Below are 22,697 nucleotides of genomic sequence, written 5' to 3'. Positions count from 1 at the left end.
TGGCCTCAGAAAGGTAACAGAAATCAAAGCAATTAGGTACCAGTAAAAGGAGAAGTTGCTCTAATTTGTTGCAAAGTAAAGAATACAGCATTTTTAATATTTTGTTTTGGGGGAGGGGGAGTGGGGATTGCAAAAAGGGCTTTTCTGATTGGTTACCTTGGAAAGGATGAAACAATATGTGATGAATATTATGCAGTTTATCTTGACTAGTTCCATGGGAAACATTCTTTTAAAAAATGAGAGAAGGCTGAAATTACGAAGGGAAAAAATCAGATCAGATCAGATTTTCCAGAACTGCACTATGAGGATAGAACCTACTGGCTCGAAAATTATTGCACAAAGTATATTGACATTAAAGAGAATTACTCTTCTTCTTCTTGTTCCTAAAACATTTCTGATTAATGAATGTCCTCCACAAAGTCTCTTTCAGTCTTCTATTTTCTGTAAAAGTCTTGTCATTGAGCATTTCCTTGCATTGTAGTTGTCTCTGATTCACCTCATTCTTCTGGTCTCTCCATCTTGTTTGTGGTCTTGCAATTGGCCTTCTTCGAGATACTGTCCATTCCAGAAATCTTCAGGCAGCGTTTCTTTTCCCATTCTTTTATTGTGGCCATGTCAGTCTATTCCTCTCCATCATCTCTTTTAGGTGACTGATCTGAAGCATGTTTCTTTTTGTTTCAGGTCTTATTGTGTCCCTTCTCATCGTAGTCAGGACCCCTTACAGAGAGTGCATCCCTGTCCCTTGTATTCTTCTCATATCTTTAAACAATGAAAAATCCAGGATGGAGTAATGGCAGTATTATGAAAAAGAAAGATTCTGTCCATTACAGAGTTCTTCAGGCAGTGTTTGTTTCCATTCTTTTATTGTGGCCCATTTCTTATTTACAGGAGATGTTGAGTCACTGACAGATACAACAAAAAGACTGCCCTACATGTTGATCTTTCAGTAAAAAGGCCTTTTACTAAAGTAGACCCCCCCCCACACACACACACACACAAGAACACTGTCTCTGGCCACTGAGCCCAGACTGCAAGCAACTGCACCCTAATGGGAGAAGTAGTTTGGATAGTGGGCGTAAAAAGTAGGCTGGAGAGGGGAGGGATGCAGGGTAGGGGTGGGGGAAGGTAAAGTGCTGCTTGTAGTAGCATGCAGGGACCAGGGAGGTGGTGGTTACTGGGCAGCTAGATGCAGTGCTGTGGTTTAAGGCTGGAGGAAGGGGGGGGGGGGGGTGAAGGAGGAGAAAAGGAGAGAAGTAGAGGAAGGGGAAAAAGACTAGAAGGCTGTATAGCGTTGGAGTGGGAGCAGTGAAGGAGAGAGGTACTGGGAAGGACAGGAAATAACAAAGGTTGTGGCCGGGGGGGGGGGGGGGGGGGGGGAGATATGGAAATGTAGGATACATTGCAAGATGAGTTCCCACCCATGCAATGGAGAAATGTTGGTGTGGGTAAGAAGGATCCAGTTGGCGTAGGCTGTGAAGTAGGCATTAAAGTGATGAATATTGTGTGTAGCAACTTGGTGGTTCAGCTGTCTTTTGGCCACAATCTGTCAGTGGCCATTCGTGCAGGTATATTTCTTGTCGCTTATTGTGCCCACGTAGAATGCAGGACTGTGGTTGCAGCTTAGTTTGTAGATGAGATGACTGCTTTCACTGGTAGCCCTGCCATTGATGGGATAGGTAATACTTGTGACATTGTAGTAGATAGTGATGGGAGGTTTTATGGGACAGGTCATGCATTTAGATCTACTGCAGGAGTGTGAGACATGAGGCAAGGGATTGGAAGCAGCAGTGGAGTAGGGATGGACAAGGATATTGCGTAGGTTCGATGTGCAGTAGAATACCACTGTGGGAGGGACAGTGGTTAGGATATTCCTCATTTCAGTGCTCAATGAGAGGAAGTAAATTCCTGGTGGAGAATATGATTCAATTGCTCAAGTCCTGGGTGGTACCGGGTCACTAGATGAGTGCTTCTTTGTGGTCAAATGGTGGGACTCTGGGAGGTGGTTGGTGACTCAAGAGATAAGACAACCCTGGCCTCATGACTCATATCTCAGCAATAGATGTAGATACAAGGTGTGTGTCATACATCCTCCCACCATCATCTATTCCAGTCTGGTCACAATCATCGCCTATCCCATCAAAGATAGGACTATCTGTGAAAGCAGTTACATGAGCTACAAACTAAGCTGAAATCACTGTGCTGTGTTCTATGTGGGCATGACAATCGAAAGATGTCCGCCTGCACGAATGGTCATCGATAAACTGTGGGAAAATCCACCTATCACCTTTCACACTACCACTCCTGCTCTACACAGTCTTCTATTGCATACATGCACCAACAATCTTTCTTTCCACTCCTCTACTACTTTCCTTTTCTGCTCCCCCTCCCTCCCCAACCCTCTAACCAAGCTGCCCTACCCTGACCCCACCACATCCCTACATGCTCCCACAAGTAGCAGTTTACATCCCCCTCCCCCTGCATCCCTCCCCCCCTTCCCCCCACCATCACCACCACCACCATCACCACCACCACCACCACCACCACCACCACCACGATTGCTTCTCCCATCAGCCACAGTTGCATGCATTCCGGCCTCAGTAGCCCAGCACAGTGATCTTGTGTTTGTGTGCTGTGCATTGTGCTTGCATAAATGTGTGCATGTTATCTACTATGGCTTTCTGGCTGAAAGCTCAACATGTATGGCAGTCTTTTTGTTGTGTCTGTCTGTGACTCAATGGGGTTGTGGCAACAATGATTACCAAGTACAAAGAACAGCTAAAAGAATCAGAAAGATTTGTATGTTCTGTAAACAAGATAAAAAATCAGTAGTATCACACACAATGAGGAACTTGAAACTTTCAGCACTGGGCAGGAGCATGTAAAAGAACTATGGTTCAACTTTAAAAGAATAGTTTTGCACTGGGTAGGTATGTATCCAGTAGAACAGCTCGTAATGGAGAGAACCTCCATGCTATACAGTCACTGTAAAGAAACTTCTAAAGAAATAGATTACTGCACAATAGGTGTAAAATAAAGCATAGGTTTACAGATAGATAGAAGAGAGCAGTACGTGATGGCTTCAGTGATTACCATAGCAGAATATTGTAAAATGACCTTTCACAGAACCCAAAGAAATTCTGGTCATATGTAAAGTGGCACTAAAGCTGGTGTCCAGACCCTAGTGAATGAGACGGGAACTGAAATTGAGGGTAACAAAGCAAAACATGAAATGCTTAAATCCATTTTGAAGTGTTCCTTTACAAAGGAAAACCCAGGAGAAGTGCCCCAATTTAATCCTTGTACCACAGGAGTGATGAGTGAAATAAGTGGTGTTGAGAAACAGCTGAAATCATTAAAACTGAACAAAGCTTCAGAGCCTGATGGAATCCCTGTCTGATTATATAATGAATTTGTGACTTAGTTAGCCCCTCTTGTAACTATAATCTAGCATAGATCCTCCAAACAAAAATCTGTGCCCCAGTTCCTGGAAAAAAACACAGGTCAGATCTGTCTACAGGAAGGGTAGTAGAAGTGATCTGCAGAACTACTGCCCAATCAAACTACTATCCAGTACCCTTGACATCAATTTGTTATAAAATCTTAGAACATATTTGCTGTTCAAACATAATGAAATATCATCAGCAGAATAACCTCCTTAGTGCCAACCATCATGGATTCCAAACACATCCATCGTGTGAAACCTGACTTGCACTTTTATCAATGACATACTGAAAGCTTCGGATCAAGGCAGCCAGGTAGATGTAGTATTTTTTTGATTTCTGAAAAGCATTTGACTCAGCCTCACACCTATGCTTATTGTCAAAAGTAGAATCATATAGGGTATCAAGTGAAATTTGTGATTGTTTTCAGGATTTTTGGTAGGAAAGACACAGCATGTTATCTTAGATGGAGAGTCATCATCAGATGTAGAGGTAACTTTGGGTTTGACCTACGGAAGTGTGATGCTACTCTAGCTATTCATGTTGTATACTAATAACCTTGCAGACAAGATTAATAGTAACCTCAGACTTTTGCAGATGATGCAGTTATCTGTAACGAAGTACTGTCTGAAAGAACCTGCATAAATATTCAATCATATCCTGACAAGATTCGCTTTAAATATACAGAAATGTAAAATTGCACACTTAACACAAAAGATTAAGCATCCTCATGACTGTAACATCAATGAGTCGCTGTTGGAATCAGCCAACTCTACAAATACCTGAGTGTAACACTTTGTAGGAATATGAAATGGAATGATCACAGAGGTTCAATCAAGGGTAGAGCAGGTGGTAGACTTTGGTTTATTAGTAGAATACTGGGAAAGTGCAGTCAGTCTACAAAGGTGATTGGTTAAAAATCATTCATACAACTGCTCAAGTTTGTGGGACCTGTACCAGATAGAACTATCAGGGATATTGAAGAGAAGGGCACCACGGAGTGTCAAACGTTTGTTTGATTTGTGGGAAAGTGTCACAGAGATACTGAAGAAACTGAACTGGCAGACTCTTGAAGATAATTGTAATCTATCCCAAGAAAGTCTATTAACAAAGTTTCAAGAACTGGCTTTAAATGATGACTGAAGGAATATACTATAATGCCCTATGTATCGCTCACGTAGGAATAGTGAGGATAAGATCAGAATAATTACTGCACGCACAGAGGCATTCAAACAATTATTCTTTTCATGCTGCATATGTGTTTGTTTAGTCACAGGAATACTCAGAAAGCTCCAGTGTGAGCCACTACAAAAGAGATGCCATGTACTGCAGAGAGTCTTGCTCTCAAAATTCTGAGGACCAACATCAGTAAAGTGACAAATTACTTTGTCCAGCATAAAACTTGCATAATGACATTGATTATAAAATTAGAGAAATTTAGGTCTATGCTGAGGGATTCTTTTCTCATACAATCTGCAAATTGGTTTTCAAGTAGGCAAAAATGCCCCTGGCACACTATGCAGCTGTAAGTACCCCAACATATGTGCCTGCAGCTGGTCTGTACAGTTTTCAGTATGCAGAGTGCACTCCAGCTTATGACAGAGAACATGAACATGTATGGTGTGCTATGATTATTTAACTGTGTTAATGCTTTTGACAGAGACACAGGATTTTTAAAATTTTATTTTTATTGACACAAGAGTAATGATACCATATAGGCTGCTGCAATAACTTATGTTTCCTTAAGATATTTTTTTATCTAAGTTAGTGGTGAATAAAGTTTTATTTTATGAGCAGCTCTTGTTGACTAATAAATACAACTTTATTCACAAAAACTTTATTGATTTTTTGCTGCCTTACCCCATAATATTATCGTGTAAAGCAGCAGAGAGTGAAAGTGTGTAAAATATATTAGGACTGTTGTACAGAAGGTGTCACATTGAAAAATATTCCCAGCTGCAAAGCAAACTTAGTTATAATTTCAGCAAAGTAGCGTACTGACCTCAGTTTATTTTGTCAACGATCTGGAAACATATAAACTTAACATTAGAACCTTCATTTAGTGTGTGACGCTAATAGATAACTTTAGGATTTGTAAGTCACTATTGTTTGCAATGTGTAGACATTGTCTGTTGACAGATAAGAGTTAACTGTTTGTTCTTATCCTATTACAAGTCTGCTCAGTTTTTATCTTAACTGCATCCAGAACGTATAGTGTCTGTAAGTGAAAAAAAATACCATTGCATAACAAGAGACAGTCTTCAAACTTGGATACTTATTTTTGTAAGAATTATGGTTCAAATGGCTCTGAGCACTATGGGACTTAACGTCTGAGGTCATCAGTCCCCTAGAACTTAGAACTACTTAAACCTAACTAACCGAAAGACATCACACACATCCATGCCTGAGGCAGGATTCAAACCTGTGACCGTAGCGGTCGCGCGGTTCCAGACTGTAGCACCTGGAGCCACTCGGCCACCTCGGCCGGTGTAAGAATTATATTGTACTTCCAAGAACCACACTACCCTGGCTGAGGAGAATGAGAATGAAATTTAAATAGATATTTCTGTGACTAAAGGAAATACACAACTCTAAAAAAAAATCTAAGTTACAAACAACAGATTGAACAATGGATCTTCAGGTGGAATATCAACAATGTAGGAAAAGACAGATTGCCAGTTGCCATAAAGAAGACAAGTCAAGTTGCAGACAGGCAGAAATAAAAGACACTTACATAAAGCTTTCGCCCACAACATTTATCAGTTCAAATTGTGTGTGGGGTGTGCTTGCTTGTGTGTGTGAACAGTGTGTGTCTCTCAGCTACTGATGAAGGCTGTGACTGATATGTGTGCGTGACATGTGCTTTCTTGCTTTGTGTGTGTGTGTGTGTGTGTGTGTGTGTGTGTGTGTGTGTTTCACACATGCACCTCTCTTTTACTGATGAAGGCTGTGGCCAATAGCATTGTTACAAACACATAGAAAGAGCTACAAGTACATAGCTTGAAGGTACTAGCACTAATGGCTCTCTCCTCTTAAACTGAAAAATAAAGATGAAAGAAACAAAGTCCAGATGATTAGTACCTATCAATTCAGAGAGATAAAAATTAAAAATAATTCAGTGAAGCCAAAGGGTATTTCACATTAAGACTGTCACTTATTTAAGTTACAAATTGAGCCTGCTTACTTCACCAACAACTTACAGTGAGAATTTTCACAGTGAAGCCAGATTCATCTTTGAAGAGCACATCTCACAGTTCATTCATCCATTGTCCAATCTTGGTGTTGCTAACTCCATAGTGAATGTACTCGTGTCTCTTCTGCCACAAGATACCTCTTGCAAACAGAACAATTGTTCTGAGCTTTTGATATGCAATTTGTGAGGAAACTCAAACTCCTGGGACAGTTTTGAAATCTGTAGACAGATAAAAGTTAACCTTAACTATTTGTTGTAACAATATTAAAGGTTTCCTCAGTTTTTATCTTACAATATTACCATTATATGGTGAGCAGCAACTTTCATTTTCATAACACTGTTACATTCCATCTTGGATTTTCCATTTTTCGGTTTTTATCTTATCTGCAACTGGAACATAAAGTGTGTGTTAGATTTCATCAAGCAGTTAATGCCAGGTATCAGTCCCCTTGTAGAATAGTAACTGTAAGTCAACTTTGCACAAGCCTACAACAGGTTTTTCCTGTGCTTTGGAACCAATGCCAAAATTCTGCTTTCCTTTGTTTATGGAACATTCAACACTGGTTGAGGACGTGGTCTATGTCAGACCTGTTGTAAGGTGCCTGAAGGGTTTAGCCCACAAAATAGATCCATGATAGCGTCTTTATGGCATTACAGTAAACTTCAGCAAGAGAATTCACTCTTCTCATAAATAAGGGGTTTAAATAAAAAACAAAGTATCCATTTCACATGTAGAGTAATTTCAGTTTGATGGTCAAATTACTTATTATCTCTGATGATACATTTGTTTATTGATTTAGTTAAATATTGATAACTTTTTCATTATTATATTTTAGGATGTAAGTTTACTACATAATAATAACCATAACCTAAAAGTATTTCTTTGACTTTATGCTGCTCTCTCTCTCTCTCTCTCTCTCTCTCTCTCTCTCTCTCTCTCTCTCTCTCTCTCTCTTCTCACTCACCCACTCACGCACGCACGCACACACACACACACACACACACACACACACACACACACACACACACACACACAAACCCAGAAGTAATTTTTCTTAATCTGTATTTTGTTACAGCAATTTCCACTCTTTTTTCAGGTTGGTGCAAGAGAGGTAGTTGCTGTGAAATGTGTGGATAAATCTAGACTGAGTGGATCTGCCATTGATAATCTGGTAACAGAAATATCACTGCTGAAAGTCCTGAAACATAAAAATATTGTTGAAATGAAAGATTTCATGTGGGATGAAAGGTAATTGTACTCAATTTTAGATTGTATTACATTTTTGTTAAAAGTTACAAAACCTGACAGGCTCTGGGCAAAACTAGGACTACCTAAAATATTCAATGCTGTGTATACTGCCTATCCCCATGAATCATAGACCTTGTCGAGGTGGAGTGGCTTTCATGCCTCAACGATACAGATATACCATAGGTGTAACTGCAATGGAGGGGTATCAGTGGAGAGACCAGACTAACCCATGCTTCCTAAAGGGTGCAGCAGCATCATCTTCAGTAGTTGCAGGGGCAACAGTCTGGATGATGTGGCCTTACAACTTTAACCAATGTGATCTCAACGTGCTGTTATCATCAGGAAAAACAAAACTGACATTATGTAGCACAGTGTGTGGAGTGTTAGATCCTTTGATTGAGTTAAAAAATAAAGAAAGAAAAAGGGGAGGTTGAAGTTAGATGTAGTGAGCATTAGGGAATTGCAGTGGTGAGAAGAACAGGATTTATGGTCAGGTTAATACAGTGCTATAAATACAAAATCAAATAGGGGTAATGCAGAAGTAGGTCTAATAAGGAATAATAAAATAAAACAGGAATGCCAGTAAGTTAACTAGAACAGCACAGTGAATACTGTAGTGGGTGGGTGCCAGTAGGTGCTGTATTAAAACTCAGCGAGAACTTTCCAAGTGATTTATTGTCTTTTAGCTACAGTGCCCTCGTTCCTCTTGGCCTGTATCACAGGGCCTAGCAATGTCGAGGAAGCACCCCAGTGGCCCGTATAATACAATGCTGTGTCGAGCCGGCCTTGGCTGGCCCACTGAGTTCCAATGATGTCAGGATGGCTGCACCAATGGCCGGCTCGGTGACCACCATCCTCGTTGTCTCTGGGCTGCTCCACAAGGAGCCGTAGGCTGGACCCGCTGTTACTTCTTCCTCCCTGGCATAGCTAAGATCGCGGCGGCAACAAGTGCCGGCGATCCAGCATCTGAATCTGCAGCCCTCACCTGGGATGTCTCCAGCGTGTATCGGGAGCCGAGACAACTGCCACCAGTAGCGAGCTGAAGAGTGGCCCACTGCTAGCTGGCTGGCTACGGACCCTGGGTCAGCCTCAGGGGGTCAAACCAATGACCCGCCATGGACTGGAGCACTGGCACTCCATCTGCTGCTGTGTGAAGCAGGTGGTGTGACATGCCCCGCCGTCTAGGACAGCTGCCACACTTGAATGAATCTCGTTAGAAAACGACACCTATTTATACTCGTCTGTGCACCTCTGTTTTGCCAAGCGCACCGCTTCACGTCACATATGCATAACACTTAGGTTGCGCCAGGGGGCCCTTTCTGCCTGTAACTTGTGACATGGAAACTGCTGTGTGTGTCATGTCTGGCAGTTCTACGCCCCTGTGGCCTCTACTTGCCTTCACAACTGCTGGTATGCGTAACTCACTGTGATTCGGCCCACACCTGGCTTAACTCATGCTCAGAATATCGCACAAAACATATCCTAAATGGTGGTGCTGCTACATTATTCTCCTCTTCAGAAATACCTGGTCCCTGGTTTGACCCTTATCTAGCTCTTAACTTGTTTGGGTTGGCACCTATGGCATATTTCCTTACTACTAGAAAACTTAAATGTGATCTAGTGCCCTCTTAAAACCATGACATGAAACAAAACGTGAAAATTTCTTACTGGACTACCACTGCTCGATCATCCCCTTACCTACTCGTCTCACGCCCTTGGTATCCAGTCCATTGGGTCTCGGACTACTCTTGGTTCCCTTTTGGAATTAGCTCTCCGCCTGATCAGAAAGAAAACAACACATAACAAAGTTAAGGCTGTGATGACACTTAGCACAGAGGTGCTCAAAATGATCGTTATTTGCTGTTGCCTTTCCCTATATTGAGCGACATGTTGCACAAGTTGCTTTGCTGATATGCGCCCCTCTTGCTCTAAAATGAACTAGTTTACGGATCTCAACCGACCTGACTCCAGAGTTTGATTTAACAAGGTCAGATTCTGCCTTGGCAAAAACTCTAAAGTGGCTTCTGGCCAGTACACCTGTGGCTGCATAGCATTCAATTGCATGACTCTCGAAATTGACGCTGGCAGATGGAAGGTTGATCCTATTACATTACACTTAGTTCCATTGATTAAAATTCTGCTCCCCTCGAGCTCTATACATTTCGCTTCTGCAAATACTTCCCGCTCAAAACAACTTGCTACTATTACCAAATTCTTGTAGGTGGAGAAGATCCAATGCATCCCGACCTGTTGCAAGCTCAATTTTGGTTCCACAATGTCCCTTCTTTCCCCCTGGCTAAAAATATCTGCACTGTGCATGTGTCCCAAATTTGGAGCTTCACAGAGTTTCCTGCAACATTCACTATTTTTGATCCAAACTCAACACCGATTGTGACTACTTTCATCCTTAAATTTACGTTATAACGTTATATGAACTGGTGCAATAAACATGACTTTCCTGACCCAGCACTGTCGATAACTAAAAATTTAAACAGGAAATCGTATGACTCTGACATCGTTCAATACATACTTATTACGGCTTTGCCCTAAATTTACTCAGACACATTTATTTCTCCAGAACTTTGTTTGATTTCTCCTCCAACAACACTCCACATACATCAGATGCTACACTTTCCTTTTCAGTGACCTGAGGACAGGGATCACCATCACCCTTCCTCCCTCTTAAAAGACCGCTGTCCCTAGCAGGCTCACAATACTCGAAAACACATATAAAATACAATGCCTAATTACTCTACGCAAACCCAATGATACATGACACGAAAACAGAAAAACTACAAATACTCTGCTACTTTATGGATCGCAAAACATATAGTACTTCATGCTGTACTCTATCTTCCTGGTTTTCTCTGTACTTAGCCTCTCTCTTCACTCTCTGTTTCTTCCTCTTTCCTTCCTGTGACATTCCTGGAATCACATCCGGGCAACCCTTAAATGTCCGTATCCACCCTGTGTGTACTATTGTTGTTCTAGTTGGCAACTGAAGCTTAACATTAACGGGAGATGTGGTTTCAACAATTTGGTATGGCCCTTGATACCTTGTGAGGAACTCCTTCGTTTTCCCTTTTTGTGTATAGGGGCTGGACAGTATTGCCCCACTCTATACTGTGGTAAACTTCCTTTCTGCTTTATTGCATCTTCCTGTCTTTCCAAAGCCTTTGTATTTGCCTTCTGTACCCATTTCCAAACATCCTGAATTGTCCTTGCAAAATTGATGTACAGATTCACCAGTCCTTCCTTTCAGTAGCTTCACTAAATCAAACAGTGACAGCATTTTTCATCCATACGCTACCTCATATGGAGACAAACTGGTATTTGTATGGACTTTTGCATTGTATGCACATGCAGTATGCTTCAAATACTCGTCCCACTGATGGTGATGAGAATTCACATAGAAACTCAGCATCTTTCCGATTGTTCTGTGTACCCGTTCTGTCCTTCCATTGGCCTGTGGATGTAACACACTTGTCCTCAACTTCTTTACATTCAACAGTTTACACAATTCCTTCTTGAAATCTGACATGAAGTTGGTCCCTTGGTCGGTAATTATTGTCTCTGGTACACCAAACTTCAAAATCCAGTTGTTTAGTAATGCTTGCAGGGCCATTGCTGCCTGCTGATTTGGCATAGCCACCATCTCCGCATCCCTCGAAAAATGGTCAGTTATTGTGAGAATGAATCTGGTCCCCGATGGTGTTCGTCTGAAAGGTCCTAAGACATCAATCACCAGTAAAGAGAATGGACATGTTGCTTCCGGTAATCGTTGTAGCTATATCTGTTTCTGGCTCAGATCTGCTCTCTGTGCACATGGTATATAATTCTTGATGTACTCATCCACATCTGCTTTCCTACCTCTCCACCAATACCTCTGCACCACTCTCCTATTTGTCGCTCTACACCCTTCATGACCGGATAACACGTGATCATGTGCTTCCTTTAAAAACCTCATCCCTCAGTTTCGCTGGCACTACTACCCTTGACCATAACTTCATTTTCCTGAACAGAATACCATCATACATATTTAATTGTAGCTGTGTCCGATACATTTGACAATTGTTGTCCATGTCCTGTAATTTTTGCCATACTGCTAGGTCATAACCTATGACTTCTACTTTTGCCACCTTCCTACTTAGTACATCCGCATTACCATGCTTCTTCCCAGGCTTGTGCACCACCTCATAGTTGAATTCACTAAGCCTCACAGCCCATCTAGTATGTCTAGTGAATGGAGCCTCAACAACCACTTCAATGCAGCATGATCTGTCACTACCCGAAATCTTCTCCCATATAAATAACATTTAGAATATGTGAGTCCATAGATTAAGCTAAGCATCACTCTCTCTGTTGCTGAGTAATTCCTCTCTGCTGCATTCAACTGCGTAGACGCCTAGGTTACAGGATGTTCTTTCCCATCAATTTCCTGACTAAGAACACATCCTAATGCTTGATTCGATGTATCACATGCTAGTATAAACTCCTTTTCAAAATCTGGAAACACAAGAACCGGACTTAATGTTAACACTTCTTTCAGTTTGTCAAACACTTTCTGACACTCTCCTGTCCACTCAAATTTCTCACCCTTCTGTAACAATCGCATCAACGGCTGTACTAAATCTGCAAAACGCTTCACAAACTTTCGATAGAAATTGCAGATTCTGATGAATGAGTGCACTTCCTTAACTGTTTTCGCTTCCTGAAAAACCATTACAGCCTGTACCAACCTAGTTTCTGTTCGCACTCCGTCCTTACTGATAATATGACTCAAATACACTCCTGGAAATTGAAATAAGAACACCGTGAATTCATTGTCCCAGGAAGGGGAAACTTTATTGACACATTCCTGGGGTCAGATACATCACGTGATCACACTGACAGAACCACAGGCACATAGACACAGGCAACAGAGCATGCACAATGTCGGCACTAGTACAGTGTCTATCCACCTTTCGCAGCAATGCAGGCTGCTATTCTCCCATGGAGATGATCGTAGAGATGCTGGATGTAGTCCTGTCGAACGGCTTGCCATGCCATTTCCACCTGGCGCCTCAGTTGGTCCAGCGTTCGTGCTGGACGTGCAGACCGCGTGACACGACGCTTCATCCAGTCCCAAACATGCTCAATGGGCGACAGATCCAGAGATCTTGCTGGCCAGGGTAGTTGACTTACAACTTCTAGAGCACGGGATACATGCGGACGTGCATTGTCCTGTTGGAACAGCAAGTTCCCTTGCCGGTCTAGGAATGGTAGAACGATGGGTTCGATGACGGTTTGGATGTACCGTGCACTGTTCAGTGTCCCCTCGACAATCACCAGAGGTGTACGGCCAGTGTAGGAGATCGCTCCCCACACCATGATGCCGGGTGTTGGCCCTGTGTGCCTCGGTTGTATGCAGTCCTGATTGTGGCGCTCACCTGCACGGCGCCAAACACGTATACGACCATCATTGGCTCCAAGGCAGAAGCGACTCTCATCGCTGAAAACGACACGTCTCCATTCGTCCCTCCATTCACGCCTGTCGCGACATCACTGGAGGCGGGCTGCATGATGTTGGGGCGTGAGCGGAAGACGGCCTAACGGTGTGCGGGACCGTAGCCCAGCTTCATGGAGATGGTTGCGAATGGTCCTCGCCGATACCCCAGGAGTAACAGTGTCCCTAATTTGCTGGGAAGTGGCGGTGCAGTCCCCTACGGCACTGCGTAGGATTCTACGGTCTTGGCGTGTATCCGTGCGTCGCTGCGGTCCGGTCCCAGGTCAACGGGCACGTGCACCTTCCGCCGACCACTGGCGATGACATCGATGTACTGTGGAGACCTCACGCCCCACGTGTTGAGCAATTCGGCGGTACGTACACCCGGCGTCCCGCATGCCCACTATACGCCCTCGCTCCAAGTCCGTCAACTGCACATACGGTTCACGTCCACGCTGTCGCGGCATGCTACCAGTGTTAAAGACTGCGATGGAGCTCCGTATGCCACGGCAAATTGGCTGACACTGACGGCGGCGGTGCACAAATGCTGCGCAGCTAGCGCCATTCGACGGCTAACACCGCGGTTCCTGGTGTGCCCGCTGTGCCGTGCGTGTGATCATTGCTTGTACAGCCCTCTCGCAGTGTCCGGAGCAAGTATGGTGGGTCTGACACACCGGTGTCAATGTGTTCTTTTTTCCATTTCCAGGAGTGTATTTTACTTCTTCTAATGCAAAATGACACTTCTCCAGGCTCAATGTCAAACGAGCTGCTCTTAAACTCATAAAGACTTCCCTTAACCGCTGTCTATGTTGCTCCATACTACTTGAAAACACTATAATGTCATCCAAATAGACCAGACACTGCCGTGGTTTCAAACCCTTCAGGACACTGTCTAGCAACCTCTGAAATGTTGCCGGAGCGTTTTTCAAACTGAATGGCATTCTAATGTGCTGGTAATGGCCTCCAGGTGTAGAGAAAGCAGTTTTTGGATGATCCTCTGGAGCCACCTCTAACTGACGATAATTGCTTGTCAAACCACTCGTAGAAAAGTAGTGGCACTGTCATAAGTGATGCAAAGACTCCAATATGTTTGGAATGGGGTATGCATCCATTACTCTCTTATTATTGAGGTATTGGTAGTCACAACAGAACCTGTATTTCTTAGTTCCATCAATAGATTTTTTAGGCACAGTGACAATGCCCACTCCCCACCAACTATTACTATGCTCTATAATACCATCTGCCTATGTTGAACTAATGTAGTTGCTGGTAACGGCCCTTATGGAAAAAAATAAATCCTTAAATTCCCACAATAATTCTTCCATACGCTCTCTTTCTCCTCCTTTCAAATGCTTAATTTTGTCACACAATGCAGTTCTATTGGCAGTTAGTGGTTGATCGTTTCACCTGGCTCTCGAACACCAGTATTCGTCGCCTGGCACATCCAAATATGCTACTAAAACTCCTTTCCTCAAATTCGCATTTACACCACTAAACTTATCCATGGTCACGAGAACTACTCGCCAGTCATTCCCCTCCTGTACACGTACAACACTAAGTTTCACAAAACAACCCAGTGAACCCAAAACTTCATTATCCTCCAATGGTTCAATAACACATACTGTACCCACAGGTAGATTTGACTCCACACTTACCCAAAGCAACTTCCCGGTGCGACTAGACACACACTCATGCAAAATTAAGCCTTAATGCTAATGTATGCAGTTCAATTGGTTTGTTCATTATGTTGAATGCCCCTCACGACAGCTCTGTTTTGACAACAGTTTCCCCTAGCTGAAGTAACATTCCACCAAGTTCCACAGTTCGTTGTCCAAGGTCAATTTTGGCATGATGTTGTTGCAAGAAATCTACTCCTAGGATCATGTCAGTGCCCTTGCTTGCCCATGATACCACCTCCATGCGTGCATCAAATTGGACTTTCTCTATTCGAAAGTCAACTGTCACCGACCCCAAAAGTGTGACCTACTTATCCCCCACTCTATGCAACCTATAATGTGGTGGGTCTTAACCTTTGTCCCATTATATTCTTAGTAGCCACTGACACTTGCGCCTCTGTGTCCAACAAAACCTTAAACTTTTTAGGTCCTATAAATCCTACCACTGAACATTCCACCTCTGCATGTATATTTGTAGCATTGAAATTAAACGGGAGCTCCCTTAGGTGGGTCTTGGGCCCCCTCTGCTGTTAAAAGATTGTCCACCTCACCTATCTCCACTTTTCCTTCCTCCATGCTGCTGATTTGCACCCCTTCCTCTATTTCTTGGTGACTGGGTACATCGCCTCTGCACGTGTCCTGTACGACCGCACTTAAACCATTTTATACTTGCTGCAAATACTGTTAGCCTCTCGCGTACCTGTTACCATGTGATTTCCTCACATTGAATTGCCAGCTGAATGGCCGAATACAAATCTTTCGGAGTCCCTTCACACACTTTCTGTGACATATGCCCTGGTAACCCTCTCAAAAATGCATCAAGTGCCCTTTGCTTGGCCTCTTGCAACAGAACACTATTCGCTCCATCGCTCTGACCCAACTCGTAAGTATACTCATTAATTTCCCTTATCCTGTCCGCAAATTTCTCCACCATCTCCCCCTGTCTCATTGTCATTGTACTAAACCTCTCCCTAAAGTACTGAGCACTATTGTGTTTCTTGTACCTTTGTAAAAGCTCCTCCTTCAACTGCTTAAACTGTCCTGCCTTCCTTAAGGCCTCTGAACACCTTATATATGTCTTCACTTCACCTGTTAATCTAATCTTGGCTACATGTAACAACTGTTCATCAGACCAACCATTCATCACAGCTGAAATTTCCAAGTCCTGCACAAACGATAGCACATCCTCAGATGCCTTGCCAGAAAATGGAATAATCAGACTCACAGCAGCTGGATCAATCTCCAGTACCCTAGGCAACAACGACTGATCAGATGCGGTTTCTCGCTCACTTCTAGATGTTAATTCATTTCTCAACTGCGTATTGTCAACTGTCAATTGTGCTACTTTTTCCATCAAAATCCGCACCACTTCTGGTTCTGATACACTGATACACCTTGCATCCTTGACACTGCCATTGTGTTGCTTTCGTTCCCAGTTAGTACAAGAATAACCCGACTTCCTACAGCTCCGTATCATCACACTCAGTAACATCATACTCACACCAATACAAAAGTAATTAAATGCTACACAACAGTGTTACTCCTTAAACATACTAACACTTACTCTGACAACAAAATATATGCCCACACAAAACATCTAAAATGTGGCTTCTAGCAGGCCATACCCAATACACATACAAGAAAGAAAACCTCCAATACTCAACAGAAAACTGGACAAAACTCACTACATCTTGTGACGGTAATGCAGGTGGTGGGCTCAAACGTTGTACTGGACAGACAAAGTCCACTATTCTGACACCAAATGTAGTGAGTGGGTTCCAGGAGGTGCCGTATTAAAACTCAGTGAGAACTTTCCAAGTGATTTATTGTTTTTTAGCTACAGTGCCCTCGTTCCTCTTGGTCTGCCTCAAAGGGCCCTGCAATGTTGAGGAAGCACCCCAGCCGCCCGCTGAGTTCCCAATGATGTCAGGATGGTTGTGCCAGTAGCTGACTAAGTGGCCATGGTCCTCGTTGCCTCCACGCTGCTCCACTGGGAGCCGTAGGCCACTGCCACTGCTGCTTCTTCCTTGCTGACGTAGCTGAGATTGCGGCGGCAACAAGTGCCAGTGATCAAGCATCCGAATCTGTGGCCCTCGCCTCGGGATGTCACCGGCGTGTGTCAGGAGCCGAGATGACTGCCAGTGGTAGTGAGCTGAAGAGTGGCCCGCCGCTGACTGGCGATGGACCCTGCGTTTGACTCAGGGGGTCAAACCAATGACCCACTGTAGACTGGAATGCTGACACTCCATCTGCTGCTGTGTGAAGCTGGAGGTGTGACACGCCCCGCCATCCAGAAGAGCTGCCACACTTGAATGAATCTCGTTAGAAAATGGCACCAATTTATACTCCTCTGTACACCTCTGTTTTGCCAAGTGCGCCGCTTTGCGTCACGTATGCATAACGCTTAGGTTGCACTACTGGGCCCCTTCTGCCTGTAACTTGTGACATGGAAACTGCCGTGTGTCCCCTCTCCGGCAGTTCTACAACCCTGTGGCCTCTATTTGCCTTCGCCACTGCTGGTATGCATAACTCACTGCAACCCGGCCCCCACCTGGCTGTAACTTGTGCTCAGAATATCAAAACTAACTTTCCCTATCCTAAACTGTGGTGTTGCTACAATACGTTATTATATCCAAGATAGGCATGAAGCCAACACACTCACAATAGCACAGGTTTGTATTAGTTCTGATGGTGAAGAAGAGATTGAAAGAATGGATGATGAACTAAAAGAAATTATTCATATAGAAAGGAGACAAACAATTAACTGTGATGGGGAACTGGAATTCAATAGTAGGAAAGTGAAGAAAAAAATATTAGTAGAATGTGGACTGGGTGGGGGGAGGGGAGAGGGGATTGCGGGGGGAGGGGGGGAGCCACCTGCTGGAATTTTGTACAGAACATAATTTAATAATCATTAACACTTGGTTTAAGAATCATGTAAGAAGGCTGTATACGTGAAGAGAGCTGGATCACTAGAATGTATAATACTGATTATTTAATGATAAGACAAACATTTCAGAACCAGATTTTAAACTGTTAAGACATTTTCAGTGCTAGACGTGGGCTCTGACCACAATTTATTGGTTATGAATGGTAGATTAAAGTTGAAGAAATTGCAAAAAGATAGGAAATTAAGGAGATGGGATCTGAATAAATTGAAGAAACCAGAGGTTGTTGAGAGTTTCAGAGGGAGCATTGGTTAAGTTTGACTGGGACCTATGTTTAAAGTGTTTATAATAGTAAAGAGAACTATTGTCAATGTTAACTGGATAATACTCATTGAAGTTAGCAGGGATAAAATACAGAGAGTCAAATGATATCTACAACTTGTACAGAAAACAGGCTGCAGTTATAAGAGGTGTGGGACATGAAAGGGAAGCATTGTTTGAGAAGACAGTGAGACAGGGGTGTAGCCTGCCCCTGGTGTACTTTAAGCTAGTGTTTAAGTAAACTGTGGAAAAATTTGGAAAGGGAATTAGAAGTGTAGGAAGAATAAATAAAAACTTTGAGGTTGCTGGTGCTATTGTAAGTCTCTCAGAAATGGCAAGCAACTTAGAAGAGCAGTTGAACAAAATGGATATTGTCTTGAAAAGAGGTTATAACATGACCACCAAGAGAAATAAAAAATGAGTAATTGCATTAGGAAATGAGACATTTAAGGAAGTAGATGAGTTTTGCCATTTGGACAGCAAAATAACTGATGAAAGCCAAAAGAGAGAGGATATAAAACACAGGCTGGTATATAAGAAAAACACTTCTGAAAAAGAGGTATTTGTTACCCTATAATATAAATTTAAGTGTTAGGAATTCTTTTCTGAAGGTATTCACATGGATTGTAGCCTTGTACAGAAGTGAAACATGGATGAAAGTAGTTCAGACAAGAAGAGAATAGAAGCTTTTGAAATGCGGTGCTACAGAAGAATGCTGAAGATTATACGGGTAGGTAATTGATGAGGAGGTACTGAGTCTAATCAAGGAGAAAATAATTTATGGCACAACTTTATAAAAGAAGAGACTGGTTGATAGGACACATCCTGCAACATCAATGGATCGATAATGTGGTAATGGAAGGAAGTGTGAGGGTAAAAACTGTAGAGGGAGGCCAAGGCTTGAATACAGTAAGCAGGTTCAAATGAATGCAGGTTGCAAGAATTATGTAGAGTGTTAGGGAGATATGAAGAGACTTGCCCAGGATAGAGAGCAAACCAGTCTAAGGACCCCAAACAACAAAAACAACAACAACAAGCAGCAATTAGTTGATTGGATAAGATATCACACATTATGTAAAGGTAAGCATTTACATCACTCTAAATATATGAGTAAACTCTAGTGGTGTGCATGACGTCTTAATATTGCAGAACAAAGCTGTCAGGGTAATTACTGTTACTTCATATAAAGCACTCAGTAAATCTTTGTTCTGTGAACAAAAACTCATGCTGGTAATAAACTTATGTCTATATGTTTTAATTTGTACAAAAAAGTAGTTACCAAAAGCAAAACAGAGAGAAAATATACATTGTTACAACACAAGAAGCAATAAATGCATTTATTCTCCATACCCCAGACTGTCAAAACCAGTTAACAGTTATGAACCCAAGACCTCAAAATTATTTAATAAGCTTTCACAAACTGTCCAGCAGTTATCTAAACAAGCATTCAAATAAGCACTGCATGACTGATTGGTTGCCCACAAATTCTACAATGTTGTTGTTGTCGTCGTTGTGGTCTTCAGTCCAGAGACTGGTTTGATGGAGCTCTCCATGCAACTCTATCCTTCGCAAGCTTCTTCATCTCCAAGTAACTACTGCACACTACACCCTTCTGAATCTGCTTAGTGTATTCATCTCTTGGTCTCCCTCTACAATTTTTACCCTCCGTGCTGCCCTCCAATACAAAATTGGTGATTCCTTTCATGCCTCAGAACATGTTCTACCAACCGATCCCTTCTTCTAGTTAATTTGTGCCACAAATTCCTCTTCTCCCCAATTCTATTCAGTAACCTCATCATTAGTTATGTGATCTGCAGCACCACATTTCAAAAGCTTCTACTATCTTCTTGTCCATCGTCCTTGTTTCAGATCCATACATGGCTACACTCCATACAAATACCTTTAGAAAAGACTTCTTGACACTTAAATCTATACTCAATATTAGCAAAGTTCTCTTCTGCAGAGACACTTTTCTTGCCATTGTCAGTCTATATTTTATATCCTCTCTACTTCTACCATCATCAGTTATTTTGCTCCCCACATAGCAAAACTCATCTACTACTTTAAGTGTTTCATTTCCTAATCTAATTCCCTCAGCATCACCTGATTTAATTAGACTGCATCCCATTATTCTCATTTTGCTTTTGTTGATGTTTATCTTATATATCCTCCTTTCAAGACACTGTCCATTCTCTTCAACTGCTCTTCTAGGTCCATTGCTGTCTCTGACAGAATTATGATGCCATTGGCAAACCTCAAAGTTTTTATTTCTTCTCCATGGATTTTAGTTCCTACTCCAAATTTTTCTTTTGTATTGTAAGTATTTTACAGCCGTGACTTATTAAGCTTTCAACACCTGCTTTCATTGGGATTGGAATTAGTATATTCTTCTTGAAGTCTGAAGGTATTTCGCCTGTCTCATACGTCTTGCTCACTAGATGGTAGAGTTTTGTCAGGGCTGGGTTTGCCAAGGCTATCAGTAGTTCTAATGGAATGTTGTATACCCCCGGGGCCTTGTTTTGACTTAGGTCTTTCAGTACCCTGTCAAATTCTTCACGTAGCATCATATCTCCAATTTCAGCTTCACATATGTCCTCTTCCATTTCCACAATATTGCCCTCAAGTACATCACCCTTGTATAGATCCTCTGTATACTCCTTCCACCTTTCTGCTTTCCCTTCTTTGCTTAGAACTGGTTTTCCATCAGAGCTCTTGAGATTCTCTTTTCTCTAAAGGTCTCTTTAATTTTCCTGTAGGCAGTATCCATCTTAGCCCTAGTGATACATACATCTACATCCTTACATTTGTCCTCTAGCCATCTCCGTGTAGCAGAATTTTGCACTTCCTGTCAGTTTCATTTTTGAGGCGTTTGTATTCCTTTTTGCATGCTTCATTTACTGCATTTTTATATTTTCTCCTCTCATCAATTAAATTGTATATGTCTTTGGTTACCCAAGGATTTCTGTTAGCCCTTGTCTTTTTACCTACTTGATCCTCTGCTGCCTTCACTATTTCATCTCTCAAAGCTACCCATTCTTCTTCTACTGTATTTCTTTCCCCGGTTCCTGTCAATCATTCTCTAATGCTTTCTATAAAAGTTTCTACAACCTCTGGGTCTTTCAGTTTATACCTCTGGTTCTTTCAGTTTATTCAGGTCCCATCTCCTTAAATTCCCACCCTTTTGCAGTTTCATCAGTTTTCATCTGCAGTTCATAACCAATAAATTGTAGTCAGAGTCCACATCTGCCCCTGGAAATGTCTTACAATTTAAAACATGGTTCATAATTCTCTGTCTTACCATTATATAATCTCTCTGAAACCTTCCAGTGTTTCCAGGCCTCTTCCACATATACAACCTTCTTTCATGATTCTTAAACCAAGTGTGAGCTATAATCAAATTTTGCTCTGTACAAAATTCGACCGGGTGGCTGCCTCTTTCATTCCTTACCCCCATTCCATATTCACCTACTACTTTTCCTTATCTTCTTTTTCCTACTATCGAATTCCAGTACTCCATGACTATTAAATTTTTGTGTCCCTTCACTATCTGAATAATTGCTTTTATGTCATCATACATTTCTTCAATCTCTTTGTCATCTGCGGAGCTAGTTGGCATATAAATTTGTATTACTGTGGTAGGTGTGGGCTTTGTGTCTAGCTTGGCTACAGTAATGTGTTCACTATGCTGTTTGTAGTAGCTGACCCACACTCCTATTTTTTTATTCATTATTAAACTTACTCCTGCATTACCTCTATTTGAGTTTGTATTGATAACCCTGTATTCACCTGACCAGAAGTATTGTTCCTCCTGCCACCGAACTTCACTAATTCCCACTATATCCAACTTTAACCTATCCATTGCCCTCTTTAAATTTTCTAACCTAACTGCCTGATTAAGGGATCTGACATTCTACACTCTGGTCTGTAGAAAGCCAGTTTTGCTTCTCCTGATAACAACGTCGTCCTGAGTAGTCCCCGCCCGGAGACCGAAATGGGGGACTATTTTACCTCCAGAATATTTTACTCAAGAGGAAGTCACCATCATTTAACGATACAGTAAAGCTGCATGCCCTTGGGAAAAATTATGGCTGTGGTTTCCCCTTGCTTTCAGTCGTTCGCAGTACCAGCACAGCAAGGCCGTTTCGGTTAATGTTACAAGGCCAGATCGTTCAGTCATCCAGACTGTTGCCCCTGCAACTACTGAAAAGGCTGCTGCCCCTCTTCAGGAACCACACGTTTGTCTTGCATCCCCACAGATAACCCTCTGTCGTGGTTGCACCTAGGGTATGGCTGTCTGTATCATTGAGGCACGCAAGCCTCCCCACTAATGGTAAGTCCATGGTTCATAGTGGGAGAGGTTATGCAATATTAAGTTACAAATAGTGCAAGAACCTGCTCCTAGTTCAAGCCATTGTGACAACAAATTAGAAGCTTTTTTATGATGA

General features: G+C 42.3%; 1 protein-coding gene across 4 annotated transcripts in view; it reads left to right on the top strand.

Annotated features, from left to right (window-relative positions):
* Positions 1–22,697, top strand: part of LOC126281158 (serine/threonine-protein kinase ULK3) — a 124,341-nt gene that overhangs the window by 33,310 nt on the left and 68,334 nt on the right. For all 4 annotated transcript variants that reach the window (XR_007551224.1, XR_007551225.1, XR_007551223.1 and 1 more), the window contains exon 2: positions 7,731–7,882. Coding sequence is in view for 1 of the 4 variants with exons in the window: in XM_049979826.1 (XP_049835783.1) it covers positions 7,731–7,882 (152 nt within the window). In the remaining 3 variants the exon portion in view is untranslated. The remainder of the gene's footprint in view (positions 1–7,730; positions 7,883–22,697) is intronic.

This window comes from Schistocerca gregaria, chromosome 7, assembly GCF_023897955.1.
Source record: "Schistocerca gregaria isolate iqSchGreg1 chromosome 7, iqSchGreg1.2, whole genome shotgun sequence".
In the NCBI taxonomy this organism is placed as follows: domain Eukaryota; kingdom Metazoa; phylum Arthropoda; class Insecta; order Orthoptera; family Acrididae; genus Schistocerca; species Schistocerca gregaria.
Note: the sequence above shows the minus strand (reverse complement) of the source record. Positions and strands in the feature narration are given on the sequence as shown.